Genomic DNA, 24,801 nt, shown 5'->3' with positions numbered 1-24,801 from the left:
GGCAGGAGAAAAGAAAAAAAAATCAAGACCCAATAGAGCATATGTACTAGCATTTCAGAAGACGGTATGGGGTAAGTAGTAGCACGAGCCAACCACCACATGACACTGAATTTAGCAAGAGTAAATAAATGGTCGCCATCTTGCAGCTAGTAATCACTGTACAAGCAACGGCATGGAGAGCTAAGTACTTTTTGCCCCTTAACAATCGAACATTGCTTAGATGCAACTGCAAGTATCCATCATAACTGCATTACGTTAGCGACCATGTTACCGAAACATTCTGTCCCTCCAGGGGAAATATAATATGAACTAGACAAACCGATATTCATCTGATTCATATTAGGGCCCCTTTGAATCAAAGGATTTATGTAGGAATTTTATATGATTCAAATCTTATAGGAAATTTTCATATTTGGCCCTTTGATTCAAAGGATTGAAGCTTTCCAAATCCTATGAAATTCCTATGGAATGGCACATTGCATGTGGATTTTGGAGGAAATTTAGCAAGAGCTCCAACCTCTTGAAAAATTTCCTTTGAGTCCATCTCTCTCATCCGATTCCTGCGTTTTCCTGTACTCCAATCAAACGACCATTCCTGTGTTTTTCCTGTGTTTTGCAATCCTCTGTTTTACACTTCAATTCCTGTCAAGATCCTGTGTTTTTCCTATTCATCTGTTTTTTTTACCCTGCGATTCAAAGGGGCTCTTAGCATTAAAGTGGAGGGAAAATTGAATGTTGATACTCCCTCCACCCAAAATATAACAAAGAAAGAATTAAAATCTGAACACACCCACTACGCAGATTCATAGTACTAGTATGCATCTAATTCAATTCTAGATTGCTATAATTTGAAACGGAGGTAGCACAATTCTGCTACAGATGTATGTAAGGAACTAAGGATCTGATATGTGTTGTTCTACATGACTTGGAAGTATTTTACAACATACTCAAAATGCAATGCACAACATGGCCTTCCCTAGCATTATGTCCTGTACCCAGAAGGCTAGAATAGCCAGCAGAGGATGGTGCATATTGCTGTATGAACTGATAAAATGCCACCAATTGTCCTTTGTCAGTTTAAATCGCCACATATCGAGAACCCAAACTTTATGGATTTAGACATTGCCCCTGAATAAGTAAACCACTGAGAATGCATAGGCATCAGCTTGAAAACTTCAGGTAAGTGATCATCAAACATACTTCTCGTGATTGAACACACACAAAGAGATCTCTTGGGAAATTTACCTTGGAGTTGGATGACTATGACACTATGCAGCACTGATCCTTGAAGGATTCACCCATCGTTTGAAACTCTTGATGCGATACTGAAGCTAGCCACGTAACTACACACTACAAGCTGACTTTGTTTTGACCTTTGCTATCCGTTCCTCATACGAAGCTGAAACAAGAAGGCGACTCAGTTTCACTTGGAAGCAGATAAACAAGGAAAGAATCAAAACTAAGCACCGCACCAACATATCATATGTGCACAACTGATGGCATTTTATAGGCAAGGCTATTAACAGTTGCAGCACAATAAACTAATGACAGAAAACTAACGGTAGGACTGTCAGAATGTCGAAGAGTAAACCAAGAGGCTGGCATAACCAAATAAAACATTTGCTTGTCCTTAGGAAAACATATTAACAAAAATGTGTTGGAAGTAAAGAACTATATAACAATTACTTACGTTCTGTTTGTCGTGACATTAGAGGAATATGATTCCTCTTCTTGTGACGAGGTTCAAATGGATCAGGCTCTGCAATGACATCTCACTTTTAGTTCACTAAAAATGGCATAAAACTGAGAAAGGATCTTAGCCTTCTGGAAAAATGGAAAAGGTTTACATGAATGTACCTGGAGAACATAAACAGGACAATGCCTCACAAAATATTGCAGCCTGGAGCATATACTGATGATATTCATCTTTCAAGTGCTCAATCAAAGCTTGACTGGCCTCTAAAATGGAACAATGTTGCATCACAATTAATTACACCATGAAAAAGCTAGAAATATATGCGAACAGGCAGCAAAAACTGTAGAGGGTGGATTTTGAACCCAAAAGATATTTTCTTTACAAATGAAAAACTTAAATTGCTTTGCATACACAAGTTCTATGAAACAACTATTCATGGCTGTCTATTATATTATCTCTGAAAGAACCATATTTCACTGCTGCTGTTTACATTCAGTCTGAAATAACTCAGGCAAAAATATACAATGCAATTAATTATTGACAGAAAATGAACTGATGATATTTCAATACAACTTCAGACAGACATGGCCAAAGTATGAATACCTGATGAACACATAAAGTTGACCTCATCAAACAGACAGGATCGCAGAATCAATGGAATCTCTGATGCCATCTTGTATTGAGGTTTTCTAGGAGTTTTGGTAATATCCAATAATGAATCAACTATCTGTTGCAAAAATAAAAAGAAAAGGAAAAACAGCAAATGTAATAATCGAAAGAAAAAAAACGTGTGCAAGTCTGAAAGATTTCTTTGTTGTTGTGGCTGGATGTTATGGTATAGTATATCAGCAGTGTCATAATAGAGATAAGTCGGATTGGCAAGTGCTGTAGCATTTGGAGAATCCAAATAAGCTCTCTATTAGAGTTTCCTAGTTCTGTTATAAGAGTCCAACAGAGTCCTAGTAGTATCAGGTTACTAGTTTGTTTCCGTTTCCCCTATCTAGACACACCTCAGTATATAAAGGTAGCCTATATTGTATTATGGGTTAAGCAATAAGAAATATCTAAAGGGGATTAACCCTAAAAATTCCAGCCAAGTAATAAAGAATACTTTTACATCAGGTCTTTAAACTTGCATGTGTATTCCAATTTGGCGGTTGGCCATGAACTCGTTAACTCAATGTGCATCCATGAACTTGCATTGGCTAAGATAATAAGAGACCTAAAATTGCACCAATCAGTGCCAAGTGAAATCATCCATGCAATGCAAGTATAGGAACCTATATGGGCCTAAAGATATGTAGCTTACATACCTAAGGCCCAAAGGGAAAGTCTGTGCCAACTTTAACGGCATATACCAATATACCATACAATAACCTATTAAGAGAAAAAAAAAAGCTTAGGAGCGATTTTACTTACACATGGTGTCTCAAGACCTTGACCAATAAGAAATAGCACAGCTACCATGCAGCGAACTTGATGCCACAGGAAGGCACTCCCCTTGATTGTGATGGCCCACAGCTCATCATAGTTAGACCTTGAAGATATAAAGCACTTCCATGATTTAATTCAGGTATGGCAAGCATCTCACACATTTATGGATAAAAGAGTTTTGATTAAAATGCAAATTTAACCTTTGGTCATAGGCTGAAATATTAAAATCTGTAATATGTCGCCTGTAGTTACTCACGTTTGCTGCATCCATCTTACAGAAATTCCTGTAGTCATGTTCGCCAATGAATTTTAATGCAGCCTTCTGCATTTCCTGTTGACAGTTTGAAGTCAGCTTGTCAAGAACTCAACATGGACAAGTTAACAATTATAGAAATCAAGGAATGGCATATTTACCGATATATTCAAGTCGCCCTTCCAAAACAGGTACTTATATTCCCTGCCCAAACAAGAGAATCTACAAAATAGCAGTAAGGGAAGATAAGATTCTATCAGACATAGGAACATAAAGTGCAAGATGATACAGTAGAATAGAAGAAAAAATTAAATGCTTTATCTTCAAAAGAAGGGAATAAATCAACAAATAAACACGCAATCTCTTTTCTTAGAACTTATATTTATCAATGGGATGAGACTTGAGTGAGAGTGCCTTTAATATTTCCAACAAAAACAAAGTATACATAGAGCTGAAACTAACCTTGCAAGAAAATCTCCTGCAACGGGACACCAGCCAATTACACGTATATCGTGTGGAAGGATTCTATTCAATACTTTTACATAATCAATTTCTGAAAACAAAGCACAACTCTTAGTTTGCCGAAACCACTGCAAGCATAGGCAGGATCCAAGATGTTTGACATTTGAAATGAAATGACAGGTAGAAATAGGAAAACAACACAAGACATGCTCTTGTTGGGAGAAGGTCAGGGAAATTTCCCACTAGCAGGGTCACAGTATAGTTAAGCAGCAAATTAAATCTGAATTACATGCTGTTTTCACTGCTAGAGAGCTGCAAAGAATAGAAGGCAGAAACATACCAGATTTGTTGTCTAGTACATCCAATTTGGCATCTTTTATGTTGGATCGCAGAAATAAGGAAATTACCTGCATGTTGCAGGTGCAGGATGAGGAAACAAATTTTATTTAGTGCATAGACATATCTCACATTTTCCATATTGCACTCATTTCTGCACCATGCAAAAATCATCAAACACTATTGCAATACAAAATTACTATCTAGATTCCTAAAAAATAGTGTACCTATTGCATGCAAGCAGTAGCACTTAAATATCTTTGACGTATGTCTTCAGAAATTTAACATCGAGCACATCAAAATGACATACTGATTGGTTGTGAAGATACTTCTACATAGATTTCTTTCTTCCATTACAGGCTATTATTTAAAATTTGAGGTCAACCGTTGCATTGTGGAATGTAAAAGGTTGATGGTTATGTATAAAAAGGGATTTTGGGTTATGAACTTTTTTATGCGGTATTTTCCATGACAGAGAAAAGTGAACTTGTATTAATCACAGTACATAATTGTATTAATCACTAGTCAGTAGCAAGAAAGTAGCACATGAAAAATATGACTTTCTGATGAGAAAGACCAGAAGAGTGCTTCTTAAAAATAAAACCAGAAACAAAAATAATTCGTGATCACATCTGAGACTACTATGAGTAATATAAGCTTATATTATATACAAGAAGAAAACATAATATAATCATCTAGCATTGAACAAACCATACACATTCAAGTACCTGTCCAGTAGCAGAAACCCCCTTATCAGTTCTTCCACACCTAGAATAACATGATTCTTTCCTACTTCCAACCAGAAGCTTCGCCCTTTCAAGTGCTTTAAATATCTCAGACTGGAACAGAAAAGGTAGGAGTATTAATGGAAAACCTTAGACGCCCTTAGAGAAACAAAAATAAGCTGATATGTAGTTCGTAGGAAAAAAAATATACCTCAACTGTAGGCTCTGTGTGGGCTTCTGAAGCAAAGCCATAAAATCTGCATGAGAACAAGCATATTTGCAGAAAAAAATGAGAAAAGAGACAAGGCACGAGGCCACGAGCAATAAGAACTAACAAAGTAAAGAGAACGGATGCAGGTGCCAGCAGAAGTTCTTGGATTGGAAAGTTTGATATTATTGACTCAATTTTGCAGGTGCCAGGAGAACATATTGCAATTTTGCAGAAGAAACATGTGTTAATATTATTGACTCAAAGTTTGATCTGTGACCAGTGAAGAGGTTCCTAACTTAAAGCTGTTGCATATACACATATAGTACGCCTATATTTGATCACATAGTAGCAGGATTTTAATGCAATCTTCTTATCTTCATCACATAGAAGCTAGCACAATATTGGGATTGTATCGGAGTTTAAGCAAGAAAGCATCACAGATGAAGGAAACACATGATTTTTGTATTGGAAATAAAATCATACCTCTGACCAAAGTACATGATTTTCAGAGCAATTAATCGCTTTGGGCAGTGACTTACAACCCCCACTTGGCAACCTCTACACTAAACACAAGAAAAAAAACAGGTAATATTAGACAGAAGTTTTCTTAGAAAATTAATGTTTTAGTATAGGTGAAAAATATGCTCCATTAATCTCAATGGAGACATACACATCTAATATATTTACATGCAAAAATGACAACAAACAGAGTTCCTTCTAGTAAACAAATGACTATCCTTACCTATAGAAACTTAGTGTATCTTAAGTTGCATATGTGCATGAACTATTGTATTCCACAATACCATTGCACTATAATTCGATTGTATGCATATGACTCAGATAAGATAAGAAAGCAAAACTCCATTATGTGATTATGGTAGATGTTATTGTGGAACCATCTGATCAAATTAAAATATGACATTATGGTCTGAAGTTACACTTACATGTGACTTTACGTTCTTCTGTGGTTCTTGTTTACTGCTGGACAAACTTTCACTAACTACTGGAGAGGAAGCAGCACTGTCGTCCTACAGAAGAAAATCAGGAAAAATGTTAACAGAGAAGAACCTCATGACAAATGATAACAGGTGAGGGATGCAGTACATAAGCATTCTTCTAGAAATGATATCAACATGATAACATCATCAAAACTCCAAGATATCTAGCTATAAAGGTATAGCCACAGATGCAGGTTTTTGTTAGCATATGGTGGGGTCATGCTTGACTAATGCCATAAAACTTGCTGAGTGACACTTTTGGGGTACTGTAATCTAGATTTATCAATTTTTATTTCAAACCAAACTTCAGCATGTATTTGAACAATCAGGAATATAATCCTAGTGGGAAGATAGAAAAGGGAACTTTCTGGTAGTAAGTGTGATCCATCCAATCCATGACAGCAACCAAAGCATTACTATTCTATCATCTTTTCGTGACCAGAAAATCGATGTGTTAGGATAAAAAAGAATTACAGGCAATACTCTTGCATGAGTTCACCTCGAAAATGTGCAGTTCTCCGGACAAGGATTTCTAGCTACCGTTATCCTCTCTTATTACAAGGTTACCTCACTATATATGTACTAAACTACAAAGAACAAGCTAGTTTTTTTGGAAGCAATGGTGCACCAACGACTAGATGGAATCGTCAAACTATCAATCACCATTCAGGACAGCTCGAAATGGCTCCGATTAGATGAATGAAAATGGCAGTACTAAGGATAAAAGAAATCTCACCTTGGAGCTGCCGCAGGTGCATCTCGAAGCAATCTTACCCAGCCTCTGGTTCTCCCTCTCCAACTCCTAATCACACCCAATTATAATTCACCAGTAGAGAAAAAAAAAGAGAAGAAACAACTTCACTAAATCCACCGAAACAGCCGCGCAAGAAGAGAAAAAGGAAAAAACGAACGCTGGTCCGCGAACCTGTACGCGGAGCCGGAGCGCGGCGACCTCCGCCCGCATCACCGCCGCCTCACCATCGCCTCCCGCCGCCGCCGCCGCCATGGCAACGTTCCTATCGGAGCCCTAGAACCGAACTGAACCCACCCAGAAGCGCAACGTCAGAGGGACGTCGGGCGTCGCTCCTTGGTCCGTCCGTTCCGAATCGCACGGCGCTGCTGCTGCTACCCTTCGTTTCGCGGCCGCTCCAATCGAGCGAGCAAGGCCGACGACGAACAGGCTCGCGCTCGGCCCATGCCAGTGAAATCGGCCCACCAACATCCTCGCGCTCCACCATGGCTGCCGTGCGCCGCCGTTCGCTGCTCGGAGAAAGGGGGAAGGGCGGAAAGAAGACCTTTGAGCTGATTTTTTTAAGTTCTAACAGCGACGAGATGGTCAGCGAACAACTAACAAAACATCTATCTCGAGGGAATAACGGAGAATCAAGTATTCTCTCATATGCATTTTAGTAGTGAAGTCATGTTCTACAGAATAACCCAAGTTTAGTACAAGTATGATAGAGTTGGGCAAAAAAAAAAAAAGGGCATATTTTGTGTGTATGGTTAATTTTGTTTTGTCTAGATCCTGGTGAAACACTTTTGTTTTGGGGAAATCTGTCGAAGTTATGTTCTTGGAGTCCGTTTGGTAAGGCTCTAAGTTTTAAATTTAACTATAGTAATTAGATTTGTACTGGATTTATAGAGCTATCTAAACCTAGTTTTGCTTCTTTAGTTTATTTTGTGAGAGTATCACTCCGTGCCATTTTTAAGTGGAGCTAAAACTATTTGACTGGGATCTAGCTTCAAGAGAGGTAGAGTTGGAGCTGAAGCACTACGAAACATCTTGACACGATAGTACTCAATGATGTATATATCTAGCTTTCTTTTGCTATTTTAGAAGAAAATTTTTTAAGACAAATACTAAGGCACCAGATGTCCAATGTAGCAAGAATCACATTCTAATGTTCACTGTTCACTATTGTCGAAGAGTGAATCTCCTCTAGCAGGGAAGTAAGAACTCCCCCCCCCCCTCCCCTTTGAGATTCGGCTAAGGGGCGAGTTGAGATCAAGCTTCGTTCGTACGATGAACACCAAACACAACCAAGTATACAGATTTAGGTCGCTCGGGAGCGTAATACCCTATGTACTCTTGTGTTTTAGACTATGTGGGATGGGCCTGTTCGGCTGCACTCATGTTGGCTGCATCGCAGCAGAAACAGTGCTTCGTGTAAGCAAGTAAGCAACTGCGGCAGCATCACTGTGTTGTAGCGGCTGCACCTTGCAGCCGAACAAGCCCGATGTATGTGTTACAGAGTTCTTACAACGAGAGAAACTAGAGTTCTGCTCCAGATCATTTCTTTCAAATGTCTAATCCTAAGTCATCAGACTCCTCCTTTTATATCTTAAGGAGAGATAACAATTATATTCTTGCATGGACGAGGAATGGAGAGGAGGGCTGTGTCAAAGGAGTCTTCCTCGGCGATATGCTCCTCCCACACTCGTGCTGGTTGGCCAGCGGATGTCACATTGGTTTTTCTTTTCTTTTATTCTTTGGTGGACGGATTGACTTGACGACCAGCATCTCTGTTCGTCTCCCGCTACACTCTATTGTAAATGGGCTATCCTCGCTACGACGTGGAACAAAAGAAGTAGCAGCACCATGCAATACGAAACATACGAAGGAGTGACGCGCGACTTCCCTATGACGTTGAGAGCGTGACCCCAGACGATCTACTCCCTCTATAAGTCTATACCATGATATTGCTTAGCCTGGGATGGCAATAAGCTTGTCAGGATCGGGATCCTAGGTAGCATCGTTTTGCTCAAAATAGTATCGTATCGTATGACCGGGAAACTATGAGATTTTCCTTTTTTTAAGTTTAATTAATATTTAAATTAATTACATATAGCCATTCTATATAGCCATGCAAATAAATACATTTATTAAGAGAAACCACATTGGTTTTGATATATTTAACCGATTTTTATATAAACTTAAGCATATTTATTTACATTATTTTTAAATCATCTTATTTTAAATAATATTTTGTAATATCGTAGGGATCATAGAATCGAGATACTACATAAGATTATGCAGATAGTGTGGTAATGAATAGTAGCATCGAGATACTATGAAAATTAGGATACTATGTGGGATCGGTATCATTTCGACTTGGTAGTATCATAGTATTATAAGGTACTAGGATACGGATCGGGATAATGACAACCTTATATCTTATATCTTAGGCTACGTTCGGCTCTTCTAGTTCCCAATCTCTCCTCCCTCTTTTTTTCTGCGCACGTTTCCCAAACTGCTAAACGATATATTTTTTGCAAAATTTTTCTATAGGAAAGTTGCTTTAAAAATCATACTAACCCATTTTTAAGGAGGCCGATATAAATTGGACGTCCGATCTATTGCAAAAGATCAGACAACCACGTCTGCATGACATCATCAAGCATGCATGCATTCAAAACTATTTTAAACTATTTTTCTCTTAAATTATTTATCCAAATTATGATCCGATTGCACCATTAAATTCGTTGCAATTAAATCTTTAAAACAAGACCACACATGGATATATTCCGATGAAAAAAATTAGCTTATTATTGAATTATTTTTAAATGTTGCACGCTGTTCCACCAAGTATATCAGAATTGTTTCAATAGGTAGATCGAAAATATTTCAATCGTTTAAATCGGATGATGTTTCACATTATATAAAACAATGTTTCAGCAAATAGCGAAAGAATGTTTCAAGTCACTGCAACATTTGATCCATACAAAGTGAAACATTATAGGCTGGTTTGGTTTGAGACCTAAATTAGGCTTACCAATATTTGGCATTTTCAATAGTGTTTAGTGTCTAGTTGGTTTGAAGCCAAATTTTTGCATGCCTAAGAAAATAGGCCATTTCAATAGTGAACTTAGGCTATTTTGTCTTCAATCCAAATACAACATTGCCTTACCAAAATTAGTCATGCCAAAACTTACCAAAATTTAGCACTGACAAAATTTGGTAAGGCCTATTTAGGCCACAAACCAAACCAACCCTATATGTATACTAGGTGAAATATTTTTGGTAAAACAATAAATGAAACGAATTCTCTTGATAGAGGGTTTCCATAATATGTGAGTGATTTATTGCAAAAAATGTTTTAATTCACTGCAACATTAGATCTATACATAGTGAAACATTATGAGTGCACTATGTGAAACATTTTTAGTGGAACAAAAAAATGAAACGGATTTCCTTAATAGAGGGTTACCAAAATATATGGGTGATTTGTTGCAACAGAATATGTGGTGGGGACACGTGGCAGCACGAAGGCGCGTGGGAGAGACGTGGGCAGCACAGCAGGCGGCGTGGTGGGCCCCGGCGACAGCAGATGCCTGGCGCTAAGCATTCCCGTATTTTTAAAGTTCTTTTAGCTAATACTTAATTAATCGTGCATTAATCCATCACCCGTTTTCCATGTGGGAGGTGAGGGTTCCAACCTAAGAACATAGCCTTAGGCTGTGTGTTTAGTTCCCTTTAAACTTCTAAAAATTTCGTCACATCAAATGTTTGACATATAAATGGCATTAAATGTGGACGAAAAAAAACCAATTGCATAGTTTGCATGTAAATTACGAAACGAATCTTTTGAGCTTAAGTACGCTATGATTTAACAATGTGGTGCTACAGTAAACATTTACTAATGCCGGATTAATTAGGCTTAATAGGTTCGTCTCACAGTTTACAGATAGAATCTATAATTTTTTTTCGTTACTAGTCTATATTTAATACTTTAATTTTTGTTTGAAAAGTCTATGTCTTGGATGGCAGCGGATACATCACGGTTCACGGGGATTCCCTTCCCCCTCGAGCGACGGCGCGAGAGAGATTCAGGTTCGGGTTAACTTTTCCGGTCCCCCGCTGGGTTACCGGGTACCCAGGAACGCCGCGTGCAGGCCTCCGGTGCAATGGCCCAATGGGCCAAACGGGTACGGAGGTGTGGCTTGGCACTTGGCAGGTGCTTTGACCGGTCAAATGAGGTGGTTTAGATTTAACTCTTACGGTTAAGGTGTTCTGTTAACTAATCTGAACAACATGATGCTCATCCTGTAAGCAGGAAGCCTACGTGGCAACTTTACGGCGCAACGGCCCCACATGTCAGTGGGTGAGAAACCCGCGCTAGTAGATCCTGTTGACTAGAACGATAGTCATCAACTCATCATTCTCGAGACCTCCACCTATAAATAGGCAACCGAGATTTACACAGCATTAGTTGCACGGATTAGAGGAAGATTAGTAGTATTAGTAGTCGGGATTAGGCAGTAATGGCGGCGACGAGCGCCAGGAGCGTGGCGTGGCAATGGTTGGCCGTGGCGGCGGCGGTGGCGGCGGCGTCTCTGATCGGCGGCACGCCGGCGGAGGCGAGGAGGGGAGGGAAGGAGTCCATCGGTTTCTACGAGCTGCGTCGGGGCGAGTTCTCCGTCGTCGTCACCAACTGGGGCGCCACCATCCTCACCGTCAACCTCCCCGACAAGAACGGTAATTGATCCAGTCTTGTTAATTTCTCAGTATCATGTTAAGGGTTTAATTTTTCGTTTTCGGTGTTTATATCAGGAAGTGTTGATAAAGATAAATTTTCGAAATTTTAAACAAAATTTAGTCAAATATGAAGAAATATTATCAAATTCACGAAAACTTAAAAAAATTAAAAATTTCGGCCGAAATAATATCGTATCGGAGGGATATGAAATAAACGAAATTTCGGAAACCAACAGTTCAAAATGTCGAACCCTCATCATGTTCACTCGAGTTCTTGAGATTAATCATGCAGAATATGTTTTGCAGGGCACATTGATGACGTCGTTCTTGGCTACAAAGATATTGGATCTTACGTGGTGAGCTAGCTAGATCCCATGGCAAATTAAGAAAACTATATTAATCTACATGAAATGGCAAATTAAGAAAACTATATTAATCTACATGAAATGGCAAATTAAGAAAACTATATTAATCTACATGAAATGGCATATCGATCGATGATCTAATTTTGTTTTTCGTACGTTTTATGCGTATGTTTTTGGTTTGAAGAATGACACGACCTACTTCGGGGCGCTGGTGGGGCGGGTGGCGAACCGGATCGCCGGCGGGAGGTTCACGGTGAAGGGGCATGCGTTCCACACGTACAAGAACGACGGCAAGAACACGCTCCACGGCGGCCACCGCGGGTTCAACCAGGTGTTCTGGTCGGTCCGGGAGAGGGCCACCGGCCACTTCCCCTACATCACCTTCTACTACCGGAGCTACGACGGCGAGCAGGGCTTCCCGGGCGCCCTCGACGTGCTCGTCACCTACAAGATCGACGGCGACTACTCCTTCAGCGTCACCATGTACGCCCGCCCCGTCGACGACGGCAAGCCCACGCCGGTCAACCTCGCCCAGCACACCTACTGGAACCTCCGCGGCCACGGCAACGGCACCATCCTCGACCACTCCGTCCAGATCTTCGCGTCGGCGGTCACCCCCGTCGGCGCCGGCCTCATCCCCACGGGAGCCGTCTCGCCCGTCTCCGGCACGCCGTTCGACTTCCGCGCCCCCGCGCCGCCCGGCGCGCGCATCGCCGACGTCCCCGGCGGCGGGTACGACATCAACTACGTGCTCGACGGCGAGGCCGACGGGCAGGGCGTGCGCAAGGCGGCGGTGGTGAGCGAGCCCACCTCGGGGCGCGTGCTGGAGCTGTGGTCCGACCAGCCCGGGCTGCAGTTCTACACGGGCAACTTCCTCAAGGGCGACGAGGGCAAGGGCGGCGCGCGCTACGTGAAGCACGGCGGACTCTGCCTCGAGACGCAGGACTACCCGGACGCCGTCCACAACGCCAAGTTCCCCACCGAGATCTACCGCAAGGGCCAGGAGTACAAGCACTACATGCTCTACAAGTTCTCTCTCGCCAAGAAGTAGATTATTAAGACGTTCGTCGTAATCAAATCAAGAATTCAAGATAATTATTAGCCTACATGGTTTTTGTGAGCGATTATGTATCTTAGATTATGCTAGTAGTACACTTAGGTGATCGGTATGAAGCTTACGTGATTTTAGATGATGATTAACGTGCCAAATAATTCGCAAAAGAGAGCAGCACATGTGCGCTGTGTACAAGGACGAACATATGTCATGTGCAACACAAAGGGGGACGAGCTGCACTGTGCGCCGGCGTCGAGCTCACTGTACGTGCTAGTGTCGTGATCGCGCGCGGCGCGCATCGCCGGTGGCACCCGGTGGCTGCAAACGGATCAGGTGCCGCGCACGCCGGGATCTCCTTCCACCTGCTCGCCGCCGGCTGGTCAAGGCAGATCGTGCACTCTGTGCCGCCGTCACCGATCACGTCGTCGTGCGCCTCCTGCGGCGTCGGAGGAGGAAGACGAGTCCGTGAGGTCGCCGCCGGCGGGGCCAACGTCACCAGTGCACCCACAACAATCGGCATCACCAGTGTGCGGTCAATGGTTCGCGCCGGATACGTGTAGTTTGATAAAACGGGGGTGGAGGGACGTGATTTCCGAGTCGGAGTCAATCGGCTGGTCGCCGGTGAACTTCCGATTAGGCTGGCGCTGCGCTGATCACGCTAAGAGCAGTTACTGTTAGCCAATTATAAATATATTTTAATGAGATAAAAAATGAGAGAGAAGAACAACAGGCTCTGTAGCCAGCTGCAGCACGGACTCCAATTAATAGTATAGCAAGTAACTATTGTATAAATTAACTATTAGATTAGCTAGATGAATTGGAGTTAGTAGTGGGCTATACTATTAAAATTACTCTAAGAGCAAGTATAATAGTGAGCTATAAGCCTACCATAAGCTTAGATGGAGGAGAGAGGTAGTGAAAAATTAAGGGTGTTGGCTCTTATACAAGAGATAGAGAGAGGAGAAAAAAATTATAGCTAACCATATAGCTAATATATTATATATGTTGGTTTTAAAATAGGCTAATAGTAGAAAGTGAGCTATACTATTATCCTTACTCTGAGCTAGTTCTAGCCGAAGTCGAAAAGTAAGCAGAGTATGCGCGCGGGCGTGGTGACATACCTGCCCCCCGCACCTATCTGACCATGTGGGTCCCATAGGGAAGGGCCGCATGTCACAAGCAGACGTTTTGTGTGCCATCAACCACTAACAAATTGAAACTTTTAGAGAACTTATTTTAAATTGATCCATATTAAAAATTAATTGTAGAAATGAACCGTCGGGTTAGTGCTATCGATATTGGCGTTAAGACGATATAACATCTCAACGCTGGTAGCTTTAGCGTTGAGATCCTAACTAAGTTGCTGATGAATTCCACGTGGTGGGGTCAGTTAACAAAGGCTTTGGTGCGACCCCATGTCCTGTAACACACATTTAGGCTGAACTTCTGCATGAAAAATAATATTATTAATTAGCATGTGACTAATTAAGTATTAGAAAAAAAGGAAAAATAGATTAATACGATTTCTTAAAGTAATTTCATATATAAAACTGTGGCAAAAACACACCGTTTCGCCGTTTAGGAAGCGTGCGAGAGAAAAAATGGAATAGAAGTTGGAAAGTTAGAGAGAAACCTCAACCTTAAAGATATGGAAATGGCGCATCATGTCATCCGCTTGGGAAGATTTATCTTGGTAGGCGGATAACCATCTCGCTCCTCCTGCCCCATTTTGCAGGCGCCAGGCAGGCCGGTGGTTAGAAATATATTTTCCGCTTGAAAAAAATAGAAGCGCCTCCTTCCACCCCTAAGCCATGTTTAGTATCGCATATTATTTTTTTCTTCAAAAAAAAATGCTTTGGAGAAGCGCCAAAATACTCCCTCCGTTTCGAAATGTTCAACACCGTTGACTTTTTAGCACATGTTTGATCGTTTGTCTTATTTAAAAAATTTTGTCAAATATGTAAAACTATATGTGTACATGAAAGTATATTTAACAATGAATCAAATAATATAAAAAGAATAAATAATTACTTAAATTTTTTGAATAAGACGAATGGTTAAACACGTACTAAAATGTCAACGGTGTCAAATATTTTGAAACGGAGGGAGCAGCAGTTTGGGCGTTCATATACGTCACGTAGTAGTTTGTTTTAGCCCTGATCAAAATTCACGATCGAGAGCGAACGAGCAAGCAACAGAGATTCGATACATATGAGATTTCATTATAGGAAATTTCCTTATAAGGCAACAGTAGCAATATACTCCCTCCATTTCTAAATATTTGATACCGTTAATATTTTAGCATATGTTTGACCGTTCATCTTATTTAAAAACTTTTGTGAAATACTTAAACTATATGTATGCATATATATATATTTAACAATAAATCAAATGATAGGAAAAGAATTAATAATTACTTATTTTTTAAATAAGATAAATGGTCAAACATATTTAAAAAAATCAACGGTGCTAAATATTTAAAAATGAAAGGATTACATTTGACGTGCCATACTAATTACGGTACAATAGATTTCATGGTCAAGGCATGCTGAAGAAACGGGAGTGGATTTTAATCCCTTGAGGGATATCCCCTCGTATACCTTATTCTTTCAAATTCGATGCAAAAAAAAAATTGACAATGTAGAGTATAATGATACCTACTAGTCCAAAAAATTCAAGTTCAAATTCGATCTACACATCGAGAAACAAAAAAGACAAATTTAGATATAAACAGTACGCTACTATTCATATGTGAATTTTGTCTTTTTTTATATCTCGACGTGTGAGTTGAGTTTGGATTTAAGATTTTGTGGAGTTGTATATATGTGTTGTATGAATGTTGTCAATTTTTTCCATAATTTTTCATAACCGTTTAAATGGTTTTTAAGCAAACGAGATAACATCCCCTCGAGGGATTAGAATAGTTTCCCGGAAGAAACAACGGCCAAAAAGGAAAACCGAAAACTAATTAAGGGTTAATTTCGACATTGGTGGAGTACTGTACTCGTATTTCGTAAAGATAGTAATGGTAATGCTCCTCTTCATTGCCGCCGTCGCCGGAGCGGCGTACGCGCGCTATCAGCAGGAGCGGCTCCGACGTGGTCACCTCCGAAGCCGCCCCCTCCACCACCTCCGCCGCCGGCATCTGGTGGCGGCACATGGGGCACGTGCCGTGCATGCGCAGCCACTTCTCCAGGCACCCGCCGTGGAACCGGTGCCCGCACGGCATCTCCTTCCACCCCGCCGCCGCCGACGCTGACGGATCGTCGTGGTTGAGGCAGATCGCGCAGTCCAGCTTCTGCCCGCCGCCGTCGACGTCGCCGCCGCCCACGTCCTTGAGCGCCTGGATCGCCTCGTCCGAGGCGGCGGCGGCGCCAGCGGAAGCGCCGCGCGAGGTGGACTGCAGAAGCGATGCCAGTATGTCGTTGGAGTCTTGGAGGAACGCGCCGGCTTGCCTGGCCAGCTGATTCGCGAACGATAGGATGTCGGCGCCGCCGCCGCCGCGCGAGGTGGACTGAAGAAGCGATGCGAGTAGGTCGTTGGAGGCTTGAAGTAGGAACGCGGCTTGCCTGGCCAGCTGGTGCGCGAACGCTAGGATGCCGTCGCGGCCCGCGCCGCCGTCGTCGTCCATGGCTGGCTGCTGGCGTAGTGGCGTAGCGGCGCCGGTGGTGCTCGTCGCCGTCGCTGTTGCCGGCCGGCCGGGAAGGAGCACGTACGTCGTACGGTGGAGGAAGCAAGTCGATCGGTCGCCGACGACCGTGTGAGTGGAAAGCTAATAATCAAGCGATCGATCTCCAATGCATATGATCCCGCTAGGGTGTGGAGGCCTATATATATGAAGCGGCCGCGCGCGGAGGGAGGTAGGGTTCGTGAACGCGGAGAAGCTATCGGAGTCGGAATGGCGCTAGCTGTTCCCCGTGACTTCACCCAGTCGGAATTCGGAAAGAATGTTCGCGATCGATCGGATTTTAGTGATGGAGAATGATGTTGGGATCATTCATTCGGACACGGATTCGACCATGTTTCCGACAATGCGACTCGGGTTCTAGTGATCAGGAACTGAGCACTACGTTTTCCCGTTTTCCTTTCTTTAAACATGGTAGATTGGAGTATATCTGGATAATGCTGCGCGCCGAGCGCACGACGTCAGAAGAAAAAATCAGGCGCTCGGGCGCCCCCGCCTCTGGCCGCTTTTCCTTCAAATATATTTAAATTTTTTTTTTCTAAACTAATTATCTAATTTATAATCCGATCACACCGTTGTATTTATTGCAATTAAATCTTTACAACAAGACCACACATAATTATATAATTATGTTTCGACAAAAAAATATTTTAGCTTTTTTATTGATATTTTTTGAATGTTGCATAGGATCTCTTTTGATGTTTCAACCAGTAGTTTTACGATGTTTCAGCTAGTATACTCGCGATATTTCACTATGTACGGATCAAATGTTGCAGTGGATTTTGACATTATGGAACGTGCCGTTGCAACAAAACCCATATATTTTGGAAACTCTCTATTAAGGGAATTTAGTTTATTTTTTTGTTCCACCAAAAATGTTTCACCTAGTGTACTCACAATGTTTCACTATGTATAGATCTAATGTTGCAGTGAACGAAACATTCCATTGCAACAAAAAAACTCACATATTTTGGAAACCCCCTTGTCAGGGTTACAGATAAGGTATACCCTCTACCCTTGAATATATATTGTATACCGATACGGTATACCTGCGCGTATACGGATGTTTCCTGTACATGTTAAGGAAATCAATCACGTAATAGAAACAGAATCTACACATGAGAGAAATCCTACTCGGACAAGACTGGGTCGTCACTGTATCATGAGGGGTCCAATATCTCCGAGTTCTACTTGGAGATCAGCTGACCCGCGATATAAAAGGGACCCCCTGAGAGGACCTAAGGCATCGAATCTCACTGCCAACACATCCATCTCAGCCTACGAAGTCGGAGCCTATAGAAGCCAAGTCGTCGGGTGATCTAGTCGAACCAACTCAACTACGGTCTTGTCGGTATCATTGAGTTCCGCTATTCCCTTTGTAATCGGTGGTTTCCATCATATAATCCCATATCAACTGGGTTAGGGCTATTACCTATCAAGGGACCTGAACCAGTATAATCTTTGTCTTCTGCTTGTTTGATGTCGTACTACGTAGATCCTTGTACCAGCGTACCCCAATACCCTCTATATCCGGTCTACGGGTATCCACCGTCGACACCCCTATTAAGGGAATTTGGTTTATTTTTTGTTCCATCGAAAAATGTTTTACCTAGTGTACTCACAATGTTTCAATTTGTATAGATCTAATGTTGCAGTGAAGTGAAATATTTTTTCGCTATTTGCTGAAACATTGTTTTTATATAAGGTAAAACAACACCCGATTTAAACGAGTCAAACATTTTCGATCTACTTAGTGAAACAATTCCGATATATCTGGTGGAACATTTAAAAATAATTCAATAATAAGCTAAATTTTTTTTCATCGGAATATATCCATGTGTGGTCTTGTTTTGAAGATTTAACTGCAACAAATTTAATGGTGCAATCGGATCATGATTTAGATAAGTAATCTAAGAGAAAAATCAGTTTAAAATAATTTTGCACGTAACTCTGCTCGCATCGGGCGCTCGACGAGGAGTCACGTCTGTATATTTTACAACCATGTTTTACAAGGGGTGCAAATGAAAGAACTAACAGCATCACCAAGATATTGGTTAAATTCCATCCCGAAAATTTGTATGGGAATCCTAAACATAATTTGGCGTGTGAAAATAGTTATCCCTCAAAGAGATTGGATAAAATTGACTCCCTAATACAAAGAAAAAAAAGTAGGTTCCATTTGAAAGTATCAGCTAGCAGGAATAAGTTTATTCCTCCTCTCGCGTAATCATTTTTTTTCCGCCATACGTGATCATGGGAATGAGATGGGAGTAGCGGGAGGGCATGAATGTAGCGGATTGGGAACCTTGGTCATAAATATCTGTTTTCGACCATCTTTGCTCAAACTAACTTTGAATACCAAGCCGTCGGAGGCATCCGTCCGTTGCACTGGTCGCCTTCCACCACATCACCACCATGCATGGAGCTCCACACGGGGAGGAGCTCCACAAAGAGAAGTGGGCCGAGCAGAGAGCAGCCAAAGCTTCGACACTACTTGCCAAAGACGACATGTATCACCACCTGTGCCGCACGAGTCCCCGCGCTGAGCTGCGGAGCAAGCCCGTCGAAACCGCTGGACAGCTACCAGCTAATAGTTCAACCTACCAGTGACCTTGACACCCGCGCAGGCCGCCCAAGCTCCCCCGAGCAGCCTCTTCGCTGTCGGCGCCACAAGGGAGCCGGTCTCGCCCGATCCCCTTGTGGATGCGCCGGATCTAGACCTTGTGGGGCCAAATCCGGTCATCCATCTCGGTGCCTTCGCCACCACAGCCAGCCGTCGCCACCACCGCAATAGGGGATCCAGCCTCTCGCGCTGGAGAGATGCCCATACCTCGCTGAAGATACGCCAGATTTGGACCTTGGGTGGCCAGATCCGACCATCCCCTCGCTGCCTTCATAGCTGTTGCCTGCCTCGGGAAGGGATGGAGGTGGCTGCCGGTGCTATACATGGGGGGAGCCAGGTTCGGGGCCGACGCCTCCCGGATCGCCTCAGATCTGGAGAAAAGGGGAGGGAAGGAAGAAGGGGAAAAGGAGATGGGAGGAAAAGGGAGGGAGGGAGGAGGCGCCGCCGCTGCTGGCCACCACCGCAGGTGGCGGCATTGCCACCGGCGACGAGGTAGGTGAGACACGCTGTGGAGGCTGGGGCAGCGGCCTTCGCATCCCAGGTCACCTAGAGGCGACACAGAAGTAGCCTCCTCCAAACGATGACCCAAGAACTTTCACCAATAGAACTTCCATGCTCGTTTTATATATGAACTCTGTAGAATCGCCCTAGCTAGCAACTAAGGGCCTGTTTAGTCCCCAGCCAAAAATTTTTCACCATGTCACATTGAATGTTCGGACACATGTATAGAGTAATAAATATAAACGAAAAAAACTAATTACATAAATTGCGTATAAATTGCGAGACGAATCTTTTAAACCTAATTGCTCCATGATTTAACAATGTGGTGCTACAGTAAATATTTATTAATGATGGATTAATTAGGCTTAATAAATTCGTCTCGCAGTTTACATGCGGATTCTGTAATTTGTTTTATTATTAGACTACGTTTAATACTTCAAATGTTTCAAATGTGTGTCCGTATATCCGATGTAACACGCCAAAAAATTTCACCCCTGAATCTAAACACAATCTAAGTCGTGTTGTAGTGGCAACTATATCGATTGAAATATTATGTGCTTGGCAGTTGACACAGACACACGTTACAGCTCAACCACTGTATAGAAAACTAAGGGGCTATTTAAGAGAGCTTATAGCTACTACAAATTCTCCGATAAGTAAAAGCTCTTTCATGTAGACTATGAAAAAGTTATAGTGCATACTATGATAGTGTTTCAATATTTTCAGATTCTCATGAACTTATGAGAACTGATTACCGACAAGTAGGTCTTACTACTAAGCTCCGAAAGCAGAGCCGCAAGTAAAACCACGGAAACATTCTTTTGTGGGCCATCTAGGCATGCGTAACATCGGCCGCAGTTGACAGAGTTAGGACATCTAAAGAGTAAAGATACGAGCAGATGAGCGCAAACCACAAACGCTTCTAATAATTGACTGCTTTAATATTCGTAGAATTAAGCTTGTAGTAATATCTTAAAGGTATTAATTGGGGTAAATTTTCTCAGTGCACCAGTGAATTCACTTCTGTTCATCATAAGATCAACATTGAATCAAGTTTAGTCTTGGCGTAGGAGGATTCAATGATTTTTAACAACAATTTTCGAAAAACGGCACTGATGGGTCGCTAACTTTTGTTTTAACTTATGTAACAAAATTGAAACAATCGTATACTTGCTAGTAGTGCACGCTCTAATCGTCATACTGTTATCATTATTTTGTCTAATTACTCCTCATGCTACTAGATTTAGTGCTTGAGTTGTGTCGAAACTAGATTTCGGCAATAATAAAAGGGGGTAGCTATCAAGCTGGAGAAGTGAATGGGTTTGGAGACAAAAGATTTATACAGGTTCAGGCCTTCTTATTCAAGAAGTAATACCCTACTCCTGTCCGGGGATGAATCCGCCGAGTATCTTATTGATTGTATGATTTGGAGAAAATCAACACATACCCCTAGAGGCACCCGGACCCCCCTTATATATGGGAAGGAGTCCGTGTTACAAAAGATAATCTATATCCCTAACGGAATATGCAGATACAGATAAAATACAGTCGTAACCGACTAAGTCTCAAGGTATTTCCTTGATGTACAAGTTGAGAAACAAACCCGAGATACAAATAAGATATTCTATCTATATTCGGTATCCTATATTCAGCCCAAATATCATCGCCGTGTAGATATGGGATATCCATAATCTCCACAGTAGCCCCCGAGACCTTTGCAGTCAACCATCATAGCCTTCTCAAAGATAATAATCCGAGTGCTTCAAACTTTTCATGCCGAGGCCTGCCGAGTAGCGAAGACGAAGAATGTAAAGGGCGAAAAGATAAAGAATATGGTGCATCGAATAGATGCACCTAATTAGGTGTAGCCCCCAACTATATGATTAGTTAACAAACTAAACATATAGTTGAGAACAAAATAATAGCACAATCGTGCATCATATGACAAAAGCATACACGGCGCCTAAAGAGGCATTCTTAGCCGACTGCTTTTTAGCCATAATTAAAAGGAATCCGAGTGGTTAACACTCTAAAAGGTTCACGAATGAACACACTTGACAGGCATCCGAATAGAAAACTCTAAAGATTACCCACCAAATATTATAAAAATTATGGTAATGAATAAGTCTAATAGCCTAGGCTATGACTATTTACCATAATGAAAACAGGCATATAACATACCAAGGAAATGACTATGGTAAAAACAAGTCATTCCAAGTTAACCCAGACAGCTTTTGTAGCCTAAAAAAGCTTACAAAAACAGCATAACACCTTTCTGTCGGGCACCTTTTAATTTGCATTGCAATAATTCCAAAGAATTATATGACCGCGTAAAAAGGATTTTATCAGCATTGGGCAACACTATTGTGCGCATAAATTGCCAAAGCAAAAAATGCCTAAGTCCCTAAGGAGCACAATGGGCCACGCTGTTAAAAGTACTGGGCTGAGGTACTGTTCAGGCCTAAGCCCATTCGCACCTCCGATACCCTTAACAAGAAATCCCGAGATCCAAGCGACACTTCATCTTCCCCGCCGGAACTCTCGCCATTTTCCCCACTCCCTGCTACAGTACAGAGCTGCGCCGGCAAACTAGGGTTCACCATTCCACTCGAATCCACCTTCGAAAAGTTCATCAAAATCCTTCCCGTGATCCACCGCCTCAATTCCTCACCTCTCCCTAGCCATCCCTCGAATCAAATCAGCGCATTCGGAAAAAATCAATGGCGGAAGAGAAGGAAAGCTTTGAAGGCCAATGGGCACCATCCGACGTGACGGAGGAGAACCTGAAGGAGATGGTGGCGCACGGCGTTCTCCCTGCCAAGGAAATCATCGGGTGGCGGCCAGCGTGCGGTGAGGCTTTTCCAACCCCCGATACACACGAGGCTGTGGTCTTCTCCCATTTCTTCTATGGCGGCTTCGCTCTTCCGACCTCAAAATTTTTCCGCGGGATATTAAGCTTCTATGGAATCAGCTTGCATCACCTAAACCCAAATTCCATAGTTCACATCGCCAATTTCGTCCATGTTTGTGAAGCCTTCTTGGGAATTAAGCCCCACTTCGCTCTGTTTCGCTGAATCTTCTTTCTCAAGCCCCAACCAAACAAGAGTAAGCCATGTGTAGTCGGAGGGGCCGGATTTCAGCTGAGGGGGACTCTGAGCCAGAAGTACTTCTCTATGCCCTTCAAGACCTCAAACAAAGGGTGGCATGCAAACTGGTTTTATATTCAGAATCCTGAGCCTGCTCTTCCCGAGTACTCTTGTCTTCCTCCGGTGTACCAAGATACCTGGAACTCTCTTCCGATTGGGGATGAAGCAGCCCAAGCCTTGGAGCTGATGGATCGCATGCTAAAACTCAAAGAACAAGGCTTACAAGGAGAGCAGATTACTCGGCACTTCATCAAATGCCGATTGGCACCAATTAAAGAAAGATCCCGTACGGCATTCGAGTTTGACGGCAAGCATGATCCTAATCGTGAAGAACCAGATTCTCTGGATTTTAAAATCATGAAGGAGAGAATGTGTAAAATCTTCTCAAATGCTATTGTCGTCAGCTACTCACATCAGCTGCCAGTTGTGCCATATAACGCATTCAATCCGCCTCCGCAGGTACGTATCCGAAATCTTCAACCCATGACCAAAACATAATCTTGTCTTCATGTTGAGTTAACTAACCGTGGAGGCATCTCATTCAGGAATATGTATTGATGAAGTCTGACCCCCCAATCACTCAGCGCCGGTCTCCTCGCCAGCACACCGTTCAGGGAGGTGGAGGGCCGACAATCAGATCAGATCCGCAACCTCAAACCTCCAATCCGACTGGGCAGACAGGTTCTCGCAAGAGAAAGCTGGTGCTTAATGACAACGAAGGCGACGACGGCAACAAATCTGGGGACGAAGGCTCGCCCAATAAACTCCCAAAGCATACCACTCCCAGGAAAAAACTGGCTAGTCGTCCAAGGCCAAAGATTAGAACATCTTCCAGGTATAAACCTCTTGGTACCATTTCACTTCGACATGCTTCTCTCATGGAAATAATACTGAATATTGAAAGAACACTTTGCAGGAAACCATCCGACATAGATCCAACTGGAAAAGATCCTGATCCGACTGTGACAGAACCAAGTTCATCCAAGGATTCTGAGCCGACTGCCGAAAGCCAGCCGACTGGCGCCCATACTTCAGGTGATAAGGCCAACCCGAGTGACCAGCCTCCGACTGGAAACCAGTCGGCAGCAACTGAAACTACAACAACCCAAGAGCCCCCGACTGGAAACCAGTCGGATGTAGGTCCAGATCAAGAAACTCCCGAAGTTGAAGCGCAGACGACAACTTCTCAAGGACCAGAGGCTGGTAACGACTCGATAATTGGGTCTCCAGATAAAGAACAAGGATCACCCCACGCTCAGCTAGGAACATCCTCAAGTAACTCATCTTCTCAAGTGATGCCGATTTAAATAACTTCAATTTATTCGTCTAATATCTTGGAAATACATCAGGACCACCAGGCGATGACGAAGAAGAAATTCCTCGCATAAAGGCAGCTGATGACTCTCGTCCTCCTATCTTGCTCAAATGGTGGGACGAGAACTCACAAGCTGCCGGCATCGTCATAAATCGTCAAAAAGAAGATGAGGAAGTGTGCCAGCTGAAGAAGGCACTTGGAGAAGCCACTCGCATTGTGAATGTAAATCTTCCGGGTGACTGCCTTTGATGACTTTGTTTTCTCTTCAGCAAAACTAAACCATGAACCATCATGCAGAGAATCCATCTTCGCAATGAGGCCAAGACCGCAACTTTAGAAAAGCTGGTTCCTCATTTGGGAACTCTTGAAGTAGTTAGGGACCAGCTACACGAGGCCAAGGAGCTCGCCAAAAAGACAGAGAAGGAATTAAGGGACCGAATTGCTCAGCTCCAGGATTCAAACTTCGAGCTGAGTGGTTCATCAAAAGGTAATCTCTAGATCTGTCCCATTAATTTACGCTG

The 24,801-nt window shown here is 42.5% G+C and overlaps 3 protein-coding genes across 4 annotated transcripts; 1 reads left to right on the top strand and 2 right to left on the bottom strand.

Moving 5' to 3' along the window:
- Window positions 1-711: 711 nt before the first annotated feature.
- LOC4332977 (uncharacterized) lies at window positions 712-7,173 on the bottom strand. Of its 2 annotated transcripts, none has more exons than XM_066308209.1 (16): window positions 7,041-7,173; window positions 6,852-6,917; window positions 6,062-6,145; window positions 5,601-5,680; window positions 5,118-5,163; window positions 4,910-5,020; window positions 4,186-4,252; window positions 3,846-3,936; window positions 3,545-3,605; window positions 3,331-3,461; window positions 3,116-3,233; window positions 2,300-2,423; window positions 1,858-1,959; window positions 1,691-1,759; window positions 1,246-1,399; window positions 712-1,144 (listed from the first exon to the last, which is right to left on the bottom strand). In XM_066308209.1, exons 1-15 carry the CDS (start codon window positions 7,119-7,121, stop codon window positions 1,344-1,346), a joined length of 1,287 nt encoding a protein of 428 aa, XP_066164306.1. In that variant the 5' UTR covers window positions 7,122-7,173; the 3' UTR covers window positions 712-1,144; window positions 1,246-1,343. The 2 variants fall into 2 exon arrangements, with proteins under 2 accessions (XP_066164306.1, XP_066164307.1); XM_066308210.1 differs by having other exon boundaries at window positions 818-1,128.
- A 4,121-nt stretch (window positions 7,174-11,294) lies between these two features.
- Window positions 11,295-13,149, top strand: LOC4332976 (uncharacterized). The gene is made up of 3 exons (XM_015774692.3): window positions 11,295-11,591; window positions 11,898-11,947; window positions 12,141-13,149. Exons 1-3 carry the CDS (start codon window positions 11,378-11,380, stop codon window positions 13,005-13,007), a joined length of 1,131 nt encoding a protein of 376 aa, XP_015630178.1. The 5' UTR covers window positions 11,295-11,377; the 3' UTR covers window positions 13,008-13,149.
- Window positions 13,150-15,978: 2,829 nt separating this feature from the next.
- LOC107275511 (E3 ubiquitin-protein ligase Os06g0535400) lies at window positions 15,979-16,815 on the bottom strand. Its single transcript, XM_015774043.2, has one exon. It carries the CDS (start codon window positions 16,639-16,641, stop codon window positions 15,979-15,981), a length of 663 nt encoding a protein of 220 aa, XP_015629529.1. The 5' UTR covers window positions 16,642-16,815.
- Window positions 16,816-24,801: the final 7,986 nt, after the last annotated feature.

This window comes from Oryza sativa, chromosome 3 (genome assembly GCF_034140825.1).
Source record: "Oryza sativa Japonica Group chromosome 3, ASM3414082v1".
NCBI lineage: Eukaryota > Viridiplantae > Streptophyta > Magnoliopsida > Poales > Poaceae > Oryza > Oryza sativa.
This window is presented reverse-complemented; position numbering and strand designations above follow the sequence as displayed.

Bases quoted from the DNA above. Each gene is read 5' to 3' on its own strand.
- LOC4332977 (XM_066308209.1), bottom strand. From the start codon at position 7,121: ATGGCGGCGGCGGCGGCGGGAGGCGATGGTGAGGCGGCGGTGATGCGG. The intron at 6,146-6,851 runs GTGAGATTTCTT...TTTCTTCTGTAG, and splicing joins GCACCTGCGGCAGCTCCAAG to GACGACAGTGCTGCTTCCTC. The intron at 2,424-3,115 runs GTAAGTAAAATC...TTTTTGCAACAG, and splicing joins AAGGTCTTGAGACACCATGT to ATAGTTGATTCATTATTGGA.
- LOC4332976 (XM_015774692.3), top strand. From the start codon at position 11,378: ATGGCGGCGACGAGCGCCAGGAGCGTGGCGTGGCAATGGTTGGCCGTG. The intron at 11,592-11,897 runs GTAATTGATCCA...TATGTTTTGCAG, and splicing joins CAACCTCCCCGACAAGAACG to GGCACATTGATGACGTCGTT. The intron at 11,948-12,140 runs GTGAGCTAGCTA...TTTGGTTTGAAG, and splicing joins AAGATATTGGATCTTACGTG to AATGACACGACCTACTTCGG.
- LOC107275511 (XM_015774043.2), bottom strand. From the start codon at position 16,641: ATGGACGACGACGGCGGCGCGGGCCGCGACGGCATCCTAGCGTTCGCG.